This window comes from Rhododendron vialii, chromosome 5a (assembly GCF_030253575.1).
Source record: "Rhododendron vialii isolate Sample 1 chromosome 5a, ASM3025357v1".
Lineage (NCBI taxonomy): Eukaryota > Viridiplantae > Streptophyta > Magnoliopsida > Ericales > Ericaceae > Rhododendron > Rhododendron vialii.
In genome coordinates, this window is record NC_080561.1 from 30,930,116 (window position 1) to 30,945,173 (window position 15,058).

Sequence of the window (15,058 nt, forward strand, 5' to 3'; positions counted from 1 at the left end):
CCTCTAACATACATGTGGGCTCCACACACTACACACTATTATGCGTGGGCCCCATATGTATGTGAGTGGTTGTGTAAGTTGTTGTGTTTGGATCGTTGTATGAGTGGAAATGGTTACGGATGAGAAAACTGTGAAGGGGAATGAATGAAATACAAATTAGCAACTTTTGGAATTTTGTGAATTTTGTGCTTTTTCTAACGGCTGCTATAGTTGAATTCGATCTAGTTGGTGACGGAATTTTAGGAATTTTGATGTCCTGAGAGGAGAGCAGAGGATATGGGTGATGAGATTGTAGTGGGTTGAAATCTGGGTTTGGAGAAGGACATAGGAGATGAGTGGGGGAAAAGAGTAGAGGATATGGGTGATGAGATTGTAGCAAGAGAAGAAGAAATCTGGGTTTGAAAAAATCCAGATTTGTTGTAGGAGAAAGGAGATGAGTAGGAAAGGAAAGGAGAGGAGAGGAGATGGGTTCATAGTTTTTTTTTATTTATTTATCCGAGATGGGTTTATAGCTGGGTTTTGAAATTTCTGGGTTGGGGTTTGAGAATCACAGAATGAGGGAGAGGAGGACATGGTGTAGTAGAGAGAGACTAGTAGAGATGAGAGAGAAGTAGGGGTGTTTAGTGGGTCGTTTTGGTGGATTATGGGTATTTTAGGGTTAAATTTTTTTTCCCCATCCAAGTTCTTTCTTTTATGTCCAAAATATTAACATTTCTTAATAGATTTGGACGGAGGGGGTGGAGTTGTTGGAAAATGAAAGTGGAGTTGTTGGAAAATGAAAGTTAATGTGGTGAGGTTGATGAGTTTTTTAGTTGAGGGGGTGATGTTGACAAAACGTGATAGTTGAGGGGGTGTCCTTGAAATTAAGCCACCCAAAAAAGAGTAGAATATATATTGTACTTCATAAAGGGACCCATGAACCAATCCGAGTAATCCACCGTTTTTTTTTAGAAAAATTTGCCTCCAGAAAGATAGGACGACGCCAAAAAGCCGTATAGTGCAGGAGCAGTGACGAAATTACCTAGAGTGGTGCTATATAGTCCCAAAGTCATTAACCAGTCCACAATCATTGGTTTCCACTACGACTATCTCCAACCAAATACTTTCAAATAGATGATCAAAATAATATTATTTCATATTCATAAAGTAAATTTAGAGGATTTCATTATTCATCTTTAGAGTATCTCCAACCCAACATCCTCCATTGCCGCATTTGAGAGGATAGAAATAATGGATTTTAATCGAAAGTGAATATAGAGAAGTTTAGTATTCATACAAACTTTAATCACAAACTTCTATATCTCTAGATTCATCTCTATTCAATAACTTCCTCACTTTTCCTCCAATCGTTATTAACTCTTACTCCAAAGCTTCTATTTATTAAACACTGAAAGATAAATAGTATGAGCTAGATTTATTACAAATCACCGGGTCCGCTTAGCCCAACTAGAAAAGCGGTAAATAGACAAGTACCATGACATAGCCAACTTAGTGCCCAATGCTAAATCTTGCCCCTTACAAGTGATCGCTTGAAAAGGGGTAAACAAGTCCAGGTGAGATTTTCGAATACTAATGTTACAAGTTTAATTACCATGGAATTGACAACAATTAAATCAAATTCTATATATGTAAAAGTAAACTGTGAACTAAATTAGGCCCCAACCCAAATAACCATATCGCAAATAATATGAAATGATCAAATCACAAACACGTTCGGTGGTGTCAAGTTTAAACCTGATTGGGTACTCGAAGCTCGGGTTCGAATTGTATTGTTTTAATTTGGCTAAAGGAAACAAGGACCGGCAGCATTTCCAAAGATTTGTACGTGGTTTGTGACTTGGCCTGAAGGAATTATTGATTACATTATAGATTAGATTAGGTTTAACGAATGACAAAAAAAAAAAAAAATAGAAGGAAAGGGATTAGTCAGTTTTAGTTTTGAATAATTAGGACCCTCTTTAATAGGTATAATTGTTGGTGTTATTAGCATTATAAAAGGAGAAAAGGCAGTAGTAGGGTTTCGAGGGATCTCGACCACGGATTGCGAGTTCGGTGAGAGCACGCAGCAGCACCATCTCGGGTCCCACGACTCGATCAAAACATGAGCAGAAGTAGTCTCTGTGACATCTATGTTAGGCTAACTTCTGAACTATGGTTGAGGATGAACACTCCTGAATATTATTGATTGATTTTATACATTTGATTTTTCCTATGTGCATTCATAGTTTATTGTTCTTGACGCGTTAATTAATTTGGTTGGTTAAATAAAAGTTCTGTTTGGTTAAATAAGTTGTAGAGTAGTTTATTATGAATGGCTGGTAAAATAAGTTGCAGAGTAGTTTATTATCAATGGCATATCTAAAATATCCTTAATGATTCTGTTTATAGGAATTATAATTAAATAGTTTGGTTGTCTATCCCTAACATTTTCAACCTAAAATAAGTAAGAAAGCTACGAATTGGAGGTTAAAATAATCATACTTTTGTAAGCCAAATAAGCTAAATAATCAAGATAAGTAATAATTAATCTAGAACTACTTGCAAACGGGGCCATCGTAAACCTGAAAATTCATGTAATTGAGGTAGTCCGAAACTCACCTGCCAATATATGATATTGTGCAAAACAAGATAAGGATTCCTAAACAGAATAAACCAAGGGTGACTAATGCTAAAGAGTATTACTTTAATCTCAGTGTATTCAAGTTAGTGGAACAAGAGAGAAACTTATTCACGGCGGAGCCATGAAGAAATAATGCACGGCTCCACGCAATCTCGGTCGTCCATTTCGACTTTGGACGGTCCGGACTTAAATGAAACTTTTCCCGGACCGGAAAAGTTTCATTAACATCTGAACCATCTAAAATACTTTTGAATGGTCGCTATTGGCTTCATAAACAATTATTCACGGCTCTACCGTTAAAAAGTTTTTTTTGCGGAACAAACCCTTACCTGATTTTACTTATAAACGAAACAAGTTGAGCTAATTAAGTAAAAAAAACTACACTCTGCTTTGAGAACTTACCCTTCAGGGGCGTTGGCGTCTCCGAAGCTGGTGTATGTTATTTCTTCTTCTTTGATTTCTTGATCGCTGCTCTCGATGATAGAGAATCCTCACAATAACTCTATCAAGAGGTTTGTAGTAGCATTGTCTCCATCTTTTCGAATACAAAAGTGGCACGACAATAACTCCAAACCCCACTGTATACCCCAACGTAGTGGTTATGTAGACCCAATTAATCTCATCATCTTCAGTATATGATTGCGTACCATCCAATGGTGGCGGAACCAATTCTGCTTCCTTGCAACAAGTGGTCAAAGGAGCTCCCCATAATCCTTTGTTTCCTTCGTACGATGTTCTTGGAAATGATTGAAGTTGGGTGCCTGTTGGGATCATTCCAATGAGTTGATTGTATGATAAGTTTAGGAATGAAAGAAATGTCAGACTCGCAAGTGTCACTGGGATGCTTCCACCGAGCTTGTTCCACGAGAGGTCAAGTGATCCAAGCTGTGTCAAGTTTCCAAGTGATGATGGGATTGAACCAGTGAGGGCATTGTGTGATAGGTTGAGAACATAGAGGGATTTCAGATCCCCAACTATATCTGGTATCTCTCCCTTGAAATTGTTCTTTGAGAAATCGATGACCGTAAATATAGTTAAGATCTTGACCAGCTTCATTTCTAACCCTTTGATGATAACTGTGACTGAAACCTGGTAGTACTTATCACGTAACATTGCAAACCGCAAGTGATTGAGATCTTGTTGTGCATTACCCCCATCCATCATTGCCTTCCTCTGTGAAAAGAATTTTGAAGGTAGAATACCCTTGAAGTTGTTCAAAGCTAGGTCAATGATTTGGAGCTTTGGCCAGATAGTATTATTGATTTCTCGGCACTGAATACTTCCATGGAATTTGTTGGATCGTAAAACCAAGATGCGCAAGTTGGATAAGTTCATCAAGAAGCATGGAAAGTTTCCATTCATGTTGTTGGTTCCAAGGTTCAAAACCTCCATGTCTGCACAATTGGCTAGGGATTTTGGAACCTGCCCTTCGAAGAGATTTCCATTCAAATCAAGGGTTCTCAAACCACAACCTTTGGGGAATGTCCCTGTTATGTTACCAGTAAGATTGTTGTTTTGCAAATTCAGTACGCCAAGGGTCGTAGTAACAGTATCTATAAGACAATGAGGTATATTGCCAGTAAGTCTATTGTTGGACAAATCGAGAATCTGTAGGCTGCTCCCATTGCATATTGATGGAGGGATAGGTCCAGAAAGCATGTTATCTGAAATAAAGAAGAAATTAGCAGCAGCAATGGCTTTGCCAATGTCAGCAGAAAGAGAAGAGCTGAAGTTATTCCTTGAGTAGTCCACGTAGTTTGCTGATTCTGGTGGTATTGGGATTTCACCATGGAGCTGATTCGAATGAAGGTCAATGATTTCAAGAGTAGTAGGAATAAGGTATTCCGATTACAAACCCACTAGGAAATTACCAGAAAGATTCAGATAACCCACAAATTTGGTAGTCGGAAATCCATGAGCAAGATTCCAAATCCAATTAGGTATTACCCCAGAAATTTGGTTGTCCGAAAGGTCTAAATGAAACAACTGAGATTGGTTCATTAGAGGAGGGAACTTTTGCATCTTGCAAGAAGCCAATTGTAGTGTTTGGAGCTGGGGAAATGTTGATAAGCTAGAGTTACTGATACTTGCATTGACTGACAAGCTATTGTATGAAAAGTCAAGGTGCGTAAGATTTTGAAGCCTATGGATACTTTCTAGCTGTATGGTGCCATTGAAGTTGTTGAAAGAAAGATAGAGTTGTTGGAGACTTTGGAAATCAAAGAAGTACGAGGGAATAGGCCCTTGTATTTTGTTACTACTCAAATCTAGTGTAACCAAAGGAGACAAAGAACCATTTGGAAGAAAACCAGAAACTTCATGACTGAATTGGTTGTTGGAAAGTTCAATTCTCTGCAGAGAGGGAAGGGAAAACAGGGAAGAAGGAATACTCCCGTTGAAGGAATTGTATCCGAGATCAATATTTTCAAGATTTGCAAGGCCTTCAAAGTAAATGGAAGGAACTGGACCTGTTAGAGCATTCTGATAGAGGTTTATGTCAGTGAGATCTTTGGATCGCTGAAACGAAGGTATGGGACCTGCAAAATTGTTTGATCCAAAAGACAAAGAAACAAGCTGACTAAGGTTTGCCAGCGAATTTGGAATCGGTCCGCTGAAATGACACCCGAAAATATCTATCGTTTGTAGCTCCATCAAATTCCCAATAGATTCCGGTAAATTCCCTGAAAAACTAGTGTAGTGGAGCACCAGATTCCGAAGGGGCTGATTTTGTGGAAAATCAGGTAAAGAACCATAGAGTAGTTGATTCCCTGACAAATCCAGAGTCTCCAGTGTTTGTACCCGCTGAAATATGGTGTTTGGAAATGTTCCATAGAATTCCGAATCACTCAGAATTAAAACTGTCAAATTTGCGAAATTGGCAAAGAAATCCGGGACAGGAGATGAGAAATTGTTCGCAGACAGATCGATTTCTGAAAGATACTGAAGGTTTTGAAGGGAAGAATCAATAGGGCCTGAAAGATGACAATTCCTCAAGCTCAAAACTCGCAGGTTAGGCAGTGAAGATGAAATGACCTGACCCCATTCATACCCATTTGCTGATATATTTACGAAGTCCAAATAAAGCAATGTAAGCCTGCTAAGGTTCCGGAAAAGCGTAATAAATTTGGGTTCTCAATTCTCAAGTTCCAACTACTAGATAGATCAAGCTTCACCAACCTTGTCAAGCACGAGAATTCCATGGGAATCTGCCCAACAAAACCAGTGCCTGACAAATTCAGATATGTTAGACTTGTGAGGTTTCCAAAACTGGATGGAATTTGTACGAAGTAGCCAAAATCGTTGTAAGCTAAGTTCAGCTTTTTTAGAAATTGAAGGCTGAAAAGACTACTTGAGTGGTTTAAACTTCCAGAAATTGATTCCGTGTTCAGGTCGAGACCTATAACACGGCCGAAATGGTCACAAGTCACACCATTCCATTGACAACAATCGTTGGTTCGAGCCCAATTCACCAACTTGACAGAGGAATTTGGATTGAACTGGAGGTTGTTCTTCAATTGAAGTAACAAAGATTTTTTGATCCTCCAGGCATTGGCTGTGTACTGGAATGGTGATAAAGCAGAAGATTGTGAGTGTGGTGATTGAGAAAAACCAGGTAACAGGTTGAATTCTCATTTTTTTTGGTGGTTGTGAAGCAAACTGATGAAGATAGCGAGTGAGGTCCCATAGAAATATACATATTCATTTGTCTTCAAAGATCGAGCATGACTTAACAATTGACTTTGGAAGTCGTCTTGGGTCCCCCCCACCCACCCCCTCCCCTTTGGCATCCCAATTGCAGTTAATGGTATAGGAAGACTTTGGATGTCGTCTTGGCCCCCCTTTGGATTGAAGACTTTGAATCTCCATACCACTCGAGGTCAAGGTCTTTGTCCCTAGTGTTACTGTTATATCTTCCTTTGTTGGTGTCCAAAATTATGGGAAATTCATGTAATTTTTTTTTTGTTTATGTTATTATGTGATGGTGTTCGATTTTTGTCAATAGGCAAGGGCGCATCGAGGGTCGGATGAGTCCGGACGACTGCCCTACCCACGAGATTCCTAGTTTTTATTCAAAATATAGTAGTTTCTCAAAAAAAAAAAAATTAATGGTATAGAAGTTCGCCTGCTCAACATGATTTTGAACAATCCAACACCTTCTCAACCAATAATTTTTGAATAAATAATGCTATTCTAGTAGTACATTTATCTTTTATGATATTATTTTGCTTTTCAAAATGGATAGCGATGCGCAAAATTGTATGCAATTATGCGTAAAGATGACCAACCATATCTTAGTAATTAAATAGAATGCACAGAAACATATATTCTAGTTTTTGTGGCATTGGCGTGGGTTCAAATCTCACCCCTTCCCGGAGGCAAAACCGTGTTGAGAAATTGGGGCATGTGCCGCCCCATCTGTGTGTCAAACAAAAGAAAAATTGTTTTCATATGCAATTCAATTAGATACTTACCGCTATCCATATTATTTGTAAAAAGGGACTTAAAAAATGAACGGTTTCTATCATGAACATAATGTCTCTTTTGTTTCTTTTGGAAATCACAAGAGTACCGAACCTTGATTCTTTTTTTGACAGAAGACAAAATTAACCAATATAAAACCCAATCACATGTCTTGACACTAAAACTTTCCCTTCACACTTATTTTACGTGTAATAAATGGAGCCCCCTCAATCTAAGTCTTGGTTCTACGGTCCCTATCCCCTTCGCCTCCCCTAGACTAGAATTAGGAGAACCCCTTGTAATAGATCTTTTAAACATTATCATTCTCTCTGAAAAATTGAGTAATATTATCTCTTCAAACTCTTGGTAATTTTTTTTTAATGAATCTCCCTTCGTGAAAATTCTATGTCCGCCACCGAACATATAGGGATTATAGTTCTACTACAATAATCTCAATAAAAAAACATCTCTTCCACATACTCTCATCTACTCTATCAAAACCCTCTTTTATTCAAGTTGAACATCAATTCCTTCCATTTGAAATCAGCAGACACGCAAGTTCTAAAGCAGGGCTAAAAATAGATTATCATGTCAACATATTTTGGCATACGATTGTACAACAAACCAACAAATAAGGCCAATGAATCATTTAACCAATAATAATTCTTAGTGGTGATGACAACATCACATCCATCAACAATGGGGAACACAACCAAATGGTACCATGTCCAAAATAATATCTCATCAAAATTGTATCCAATATCGAACTTAGAGTTATCAGGGTTGGCAGTCTGTGGTACTTTTCTCTAAGACGATCCAGCGAAAGAATGCCGTTGAGCATTAAGGTCACCGGCCTAACACGGTCCTTTCCGCAATAGCCAGGGTCGGATGTAAAGATGAAAAGAAAAGCTTCCAAGTAAGAGAAAATAGGGAATAAGGATAAGATTTTATAACATTATATATTTTCTTGGGTTTACGCAACTACTTCTTATGTGCATAATATTTACTTATATGATAAATAAAAAAAAATTGCAATGACAACAATTCAGAATTGACATGTATATTAGGACTAATGACCAACTAATAATATACAGACACGCTCCTATATACTCTACTGACCTTATACTCTTTCATATTCTCTCGCTTTTCCGCTTCCGCTTCCGCTTCGTCCGCCTAAGCTTACGACACTTCTAGAGATACTAATGGGTTCCAACCTCAAATTGTGGACCAAATCCAATTGTTTAAAAATGTAGTTGTGTGATTTGTTTCTTTGAGGTCCCATATATTTTCTACAAAGACTGAGAGACTGTGGAACTCTTCTTGGGTCCTCATGTTATCTTTCCAGTTATAATTAATGCTAGGAATAATGACTTTGACTCCTAGTCTTCTTCCATTATTGCTTTGTTGAAACCGTGTCAAACAAATTGATGGAAACCGACTGCACCGCTAATTAATTTTGTTAATTATTCACTGCACTACAACTTTTTTATATTCTTGTGTGGGTTGAACGAGAAAAACTTTATTACGCAGTTTTCCGTGAATAAACGTTTACGGAGCAAAATTGCCTGCGTCGAAAATGTATTGGACGGTCCAGATTTTAAAAAATCTATTCGCGCGAAGAGTTTAACTCTTCCAGCAAATAGTTTTTTTTTTTTTTAAATCCAGACCTTTCAATACCAAAATGGACGGCTGAGATCGTGCAGCTCCGCAAATAACTTATTCACGGCTTCTCGATGGATAAGCCAACCTCGGGTTGAATATACAAATTAACTGTAAACTCTTTTGTGTTCTCACATGCCATTTCATCTGTTAATTAAAAAGTACTACTGCCTTCGTCCCAAAATATTTGTCCGGTCCGTAAAACAAGGACGTAAAAATAATTCAAGTTTTGCAAGAAAAATTTAAATTTTTTTCAACAATTTACTAGATCTTGACGAATTCTTTTAATTTATGAAAAAATTTTGAATTTTTTTTTAAAAGAAATTCATTATTTTTAGTCCTCGTTTTGCGGACCGGACAAACATTTTGGAATTGTAAGAGTACCTGTTGCTTAGCTGTGGGATGAGGCTCAATTATAATGTTATGTTATTACTCCATAAAAGAAGCATAGGTAAATTTGCAGGATTCCTGTCCTGTTATAAAAGTTTGTGAACACAAATGATTTTCCGCTGTTTTGTGGTTGTTTTAATTTGAAAGCATCAACCTCTTTTGAAACTACTGGGATGGTGCTATATTAGATGTTTGTAGTAGCCAGTGATTGGAGAAGTATATGCTCAATTCTTTTTTGTTAATTGGAAATTCTTGTTAGCTGTTGGAAGTCAGTGATGTTTTTTTTTTTGTTCGGCAAATGAAACATTTTATAGAACTCGAAAGGGGTACATCGAGAAAAAAGCATCTTAGCTCAAGAAGCTAGGAAGCACAAAAAATAAAAACGTATCCAACTGAAAATTGGATAACACCTCAAGACTAAGTTACAATCTCACTTTTCTAATACTATCTAAGAAAACCTTAAAATCCTCCACGGTGTAGACTAAGTCAGTGATGTTTTTTTTTTCTTTCCATCAGAGCAACTACTGGCCGGGATGGTGCTATATTAGATGATTGTAATAGCCATTTCTCCATCTTTGACAAGTGAATTGAGTGATTCCTTATATCCATTAGTCATCATTAGTATTTGAAATAGTTACTATATGGTAATACAAGTGATTGGAATTCCCTCATGTTAAGAGTAATAAGAGATAAATCGCAAGTCGAATGGACAATTTCCATTTAGACCCCTGGAAGAAAACAAGTAAACCTTAATCTCTAAGTTATCGTGTTGGTGCTAACATATAATTATGTAACCGGATCTCATTTCGAGGTTCCTTCATCTCCCATGAGTCAACGAGTTCGAAGGCTTGGAGAGCGTCAGTTTTCTTGGAAAACGGACATCGATCAAATTCGAACCTCAACCATTCCTGTGGGAGCCTAATGCCAGCACATACCTCTATACTGGACTCTGTTTCGACGTTCTCTGTCTTCTCCCACAAGTATACATACTTGAGGGCTGGGTGTGTGAAATTTTACGTGGGAAATGGATTCGAAAGGATGATTTTGACTCCAAATGAAAATAATTATACCTTAAATCACGTATCATCATACCTATATAACGGAGGCTAGTGAGTCATTTCTTGGGAAAATCAGATGTTGAATTTATGATTTTGATACAAAACTTAAACCCTAAACTATTGTGTAATGACAATATTATTTTCTCATATTTACTTATATGACCCAAAAAAAAAGTGCAATGACAATAATTAATTAAGAATTGACATGTATATTAGGACCAACTAATAATTAATATACATACACGCTCCTATATACTCTACCGATCTTGTATTATTTTATATTCTCTCGCTTTCCTGCTTTGTTTCCAACCTCAAATTGTGGACCGCATCCAATAGTTTAAGATTTGTTTCTCTGAGGTCCCATATCTTTTCTACAACAATTTTGCTATCAGTAGAGACCCAAATCCCGACCTCCATCCCGATCTGACGTGGAAGGTAAGGGTCCCACTGCTTCCGTTCAAACGCGCGAGAAACAAATCCTTCCCATTTCAAAAAAATTTGGGAAAGTGAATATCTGTTTCTCTCTTCTTCTCGCCCTCCAAAAAACGAGCCACGAGCCAGCCCCCAAGCTTCTCACATACACCGGCCAACCACCGATTGACCACCACCGGAGCTCCCAGATAACGCCGGGCCACCACCACCGGAGCCCCCATCGATCGACTAGGCCGCCACCACTGACGCCGCACCACGACTCGCACCAAGATTCTCCCGACTTCCACCGACGCACCACACCAGGCCACCACGATCTCCTCTCTTCTCTCTCCTCCATCTCACCAACTCTCCTCTCGTCGCACCACCACCAATGGGCAACCCCAAACCCGCCACTACCACCACCGACACACCACCTCCATCTCTTCTCTCTCACTGGTATCTCTCTCACTTCCCTGCCCACTAATCTACATTTGATTCTTTCTGTTGGCTATTCCCTAGTCGATCCTTCAATTTTAGAGGAAGAATCAAGAAAATGGGTGCAAAAGGGCTGACCAAAATATAGCAGCAACAGCCGCAAGAAATAAGCAACACAGGGGAGGAGAGAGAGTACGCTCTGGAACAGAAAAATGGGCAGCAAAATTGTTAGCTGCAACTACTTGTTTTTTTCATTCCACTTCCCTTTAAATACTTAGGGTAATACATAACATGGACTTGGGCTTCATCCTAACATTAAGCCCCATAACAAGACAAAAGGTACTAGCCCAACTCACAATAATACTTGGCCCAAATATTGTATTTAGACTGATAGCAAAATATTCGAACATATATTTACGTATGTCGTTTTCTCAATGACCAATTTATTATTCTGTAATTGTATGATTGTTTAATGTTTCAGTGCATTGTACATGTGGACTAGTTCAATTCTTTTTTAAACATAGTTATGTGTGTATATTCTTAAGTCTGGTATTTCTTATTTGTAGAATCATGGAAATACAAGATCAGAATTTGGAGGAAACTCAAAATTTGGAGGTGGTATTGGAACCTAAGGTTGGAACAATATTTGAATCTGAATACGAAGCCCAGGAATGTTATGCTACTTATGCGAAAGCAAAAGGTTTCGGTGCAATCACAAAAACCTCTAAGAAGCGTAACATGGTAAAGTCGAATATAACTTATGGTTGTCATCGGGCTGGAAATGCCAGGCCAACGGGTTTGAACCCCATTAAATCCCATCCAACACCCAAAACAGGTTGTAAAGCCCATATGAATATCTCTTTGCAAGTTGACGGGAAGTGGATGTTGAATTCGATTGAACTGAACCACAACCATGAAATGGATCCAGAAAAAGTGAAATATCTTCGGTGCTATCGGAATAGCCCACCCCATTCGAAGAGGATAATTGAATTACACGCGGCAGCCGGAATCACAATGAATAAAACCATTGCCTCATGTGTAATCGAGGCAGGGGGGCCTGATAATCTACCATGGATAGATAAGGATGCAAGGAATTTCAAGGATAAAGAAAGGCGTTTACGGCTCAAAGAAGGGGATGCCGAAGCAATGCATAAGTACTTTGTCAAAATGCATGAAGATAACAGTGACTTCTTCTATGCCATCGATCTTGATGAAAATGACCGATTACAGAATGTCTTTTGGGCTGATGCGTATAGTAGAGAGTTGTGTAAAGAATTTGGCGATGTGGTCACCTTTGACACGACTTACCTTGTTAACAAATACAATATGCCTTTCGCACCATTTGTAGGGGTCAACCATCATGGACAATCGATTTTGTTTGGATGTGGTTTGGTATCACGGGAGGACACCACTTCATTTGTATGGTTGTTTGAGACTTGGCTTTCTTGCATGCATGGTTCCTTCCCTAATGCCATCATCACAGACCAATGTAGGGCAATGCAAAACGCGATAAGTGAAGTATTTCCAAATGCACGACATCGTTGGTGTTTGTGGCATATCATGAAAAAAATTCGTGACAAGTTGAAGAATTGCAATGAGTATAAGGCGATAAAAACATCTCTCAAGAGTGCTGTTTATGATTCCTTGTATCCAGTGGACTTTGAAAAAAGTTGGGCAGATCTCATCAAACAATTTAATTTACAGGGCAATGATTGGCTAGCTGGATTGTATGAGGAAAGGCATCGATGGGTACCGGCATTTGTTAAGGATACCTTTTGGGCGGGGATGTCAACAACCCAACGAAGCGAGAGCATTAATGCCTTCTTTGATGGCTACGTCCATTCCAATACCACCTTGAAGGAGTTTGTGGGACAATATGAGAATGCCTTGGGGAAGAAGGTGCAGAAAGAAGAAGAGGCAGATGCCCATTCCTTAAACTTTCAAATTCAGAAAGTGTCCCCTTATGGTTTTGAAGACCAATTTCAACAAGCATACACAATTGGAAAATGCAAGCAATTTCGAGAGCAAGTAGGCCAAACGATTGGGTGCAATTTGACTATTGGACCGGTAGTAAATGGTATTTCACAGTTCCACATTGAACAAGACATCCTAGTTGGAAAGAAAAAAAAAATATTTAAAACTTGCACTTTCCTTGTTCATTTTAATGAGGAGTCAGCTGAAACTAATTGCAATTGCCGGTTGTTCGAGAGTAAGGGAATGGTGTGCTCGCATATGATCTCGGTTTGGTCAAAAAAGAAGCTTGAAGTAGTGCCCGATAAATATATTCTTCGACGATGGATGAAAAACTTGGTGAGGAGTTACAAAAAAATTAAGGTGAGTTATGTTAATTGGGAGCGCAAACCCGAATTCACTCGCTATGACAGTTTGTTGAAGTTATTTAATGAGGCAGCCGACATTGCCATGTATTCCATTGCCAAGACTGATAGGATGGCGGCTAGGTTGCGAGAAATTAAAGTGGAGAATAACTTATACGATGAGGAGTGTCAAAGCAATATGCCTACGGTTGGAGATGTACAAAATGGTTTGAAAAGTTTTCAAGATGAATCAAATACCGTGGGCGATCCAAGTGTAGGGCCTCGGAGAGGGCGACCGCCAATGAAGAGGAAACAATCAATGACTGAGCAAATTGTTAGGAAGAATACGAAATCAAACAAAAGGGTCCAATGTAGTCGCGCCAATGCAAAAAGTACATTGGTATACCTTTCATTATGCATTCCTTTCGATGTTTCACATAATTATGCTCATTGGTTTGTATGATTTCGAATTTGACTTTATTTCGCTTTAGGATGTGGAAGTCAACACTCATGCTACGGGATTTCACGAGATTGTCATGCAAGAGAGTGGAAGCGTTACTGTAAGTATGACTTCATTTGCATTACATCGAGCCTTTTCAATTTGTAATTTTTTTCATGTTACTATCATTTCAATTGGTTATGATTTCAGCCATCTCAGGCAAGTGTAGGATATCTTGGTACGTGGAGCTATGACCTTAATGAATCTCCATATGATTTGGAACATGATTATAGTAAGTTTCGCTCTAAGACTTCCTACTTTTATTGATTTATAAGTTTAACTAGGATTCTCTCTCTCTCTCTCTCTCTCTCTCTCTCTCTCTCCATATTTTGATTTGACTTGGTTTGTTTTTGTTGTCTTTCTTTTTTTGTGCATGTTGATAACTTCAGGGATGGAATGATGCATTTGAGATACAAGACATGATATGAAACAAATGAAGGATGTGAAACAAATGACTAGCGTCCACTTTTGTGAAATATCATGTTGCTACTTTTGCATCATTTTGGTGTTGAAATTGTAGTTTTTTGGTTTTGTAATTGCTGTATTTTGTTGGTGGAATGCAGTTTTTTGGTGTGGTATATGCCCCAAGCTTTGCTTCATTGAAGCATGGGCTAATGCTGTAGATGAATCCGCTTTTGATGTTGCTACTTTTTTGGCAAAAGCGTGAGGAGATGGCAGAAGCATGAGTGGAAAGTTATCAGTCAAATTTAGTGTCAAAACTCGAGTGCATGATTTCCAATTATGTAAATTCGTTCATATCAATGTATTTTGATTTCTCCAAATTCGTTCATTGTGTAAATTTGATTCACGCCTTTTTGCATATTTTGATTGTATTGAATTTGCTTGAGTTTTCCATATTCATGGATCCTGAATTCAAGTCCATACTCATGACTAAGCAAATTAAAGTTGTTGCAGAGAGAGAGAGAGAGCGTGCGTGCAATCAATGACTGAGCAAATTAAGTTGGAATCTCTGTTATGAAATGGAACTATTATGTGTGTCATGTCAGCGTATCCATAACGTGTCCTATACCTGTATCCTGTCGTATCGGTGTATCCGTATCACATATTCGTATTGTGTCTTATACTATATCGTGTCAGCGTATTCGTAACGTGTCCTATACCTGTATCATGTCGTGTTGGCATATCCGTATCGCGTATCCTTATTGTATCGGCGTATTCGTAACGTGTCCTATACATGTATCATGTCGTG

General features: G+C 38.4%; 2 protein-coding genes across 2 annotated transcripts; one reads left to right on the forward strand and one right to left on the reverse strand.

Annotated features, from left to right (window-relative positions):
- Positions 1–3,025: 3,025 nt before the first annotated feature.
- Positions 3,026–5,820, reverse strand: LOC131327808 (receptor-like protein 34). Its single transcript, XM_058360938.1, has 3 exons — positions 5,798–5,820; positions 4,481–5,714; positions 3,026–4,414 (listed from the first exon to the last, which is right to left on the reverse strand). Exons 1-3 carry the CDS (start codon positions 5,818–5,820, stop codon positions 3,026–3,028), a joined length of 2,646 nt encoding a protein of 881 aa, XP_058216921.1.
- Positions 5,821–11,604: 5,784 nt separating this feature from the next.
- On the forward strand, positions 11,605–13,812 carry LOC131327809 (protein FAR1-RELATED SEQUENCE 5-like). Its single transcript, XM_058360940.1, has one exon. The coding sequence runs from the start codon at positions 11,605–11,607 to the stop codon at positions 13,810–13,812; it is 2,208 nt and encodes a 735-aa protein (XP_058216923.1).
- Positions 13,813–15,058: the final 1,246 nt, after the last annotated feature.

What these genes read in the sequence shown, in the direction of transcription:
- LOC131327808 (XM_058360938.1), bottom strand. Translation starts at nt 5,820, where the DNA reads ATGGAATTCTCGTGCTTGACAAG. An exon ending in GAATTCTCGTGCTTGACAAG is followed by an intron (nt 5,715 to 5,797) that starts GTTGGTGAAGCT and finishes GAACCTTAGCAG; the next exon opens with GCTTACATTGCTTTATTTGG. An exon ending in ATCTTTCTGGTAATTTCCTA is followed by an intron (nt 4,415 to 4,480) that starts GTGGGTTTGTAA and finishes CATTCGAATCAG; the next exon opens with CTCCATGGTGAAATCCCAAT.
- LOC131327809 (XM_058360940.1), top strand. Translation starts at nt 11,605, where the DNA reads ATGGAAATACAAGATCAGAATTTGGAGGAAACTCAAAATTTGGAGGTG.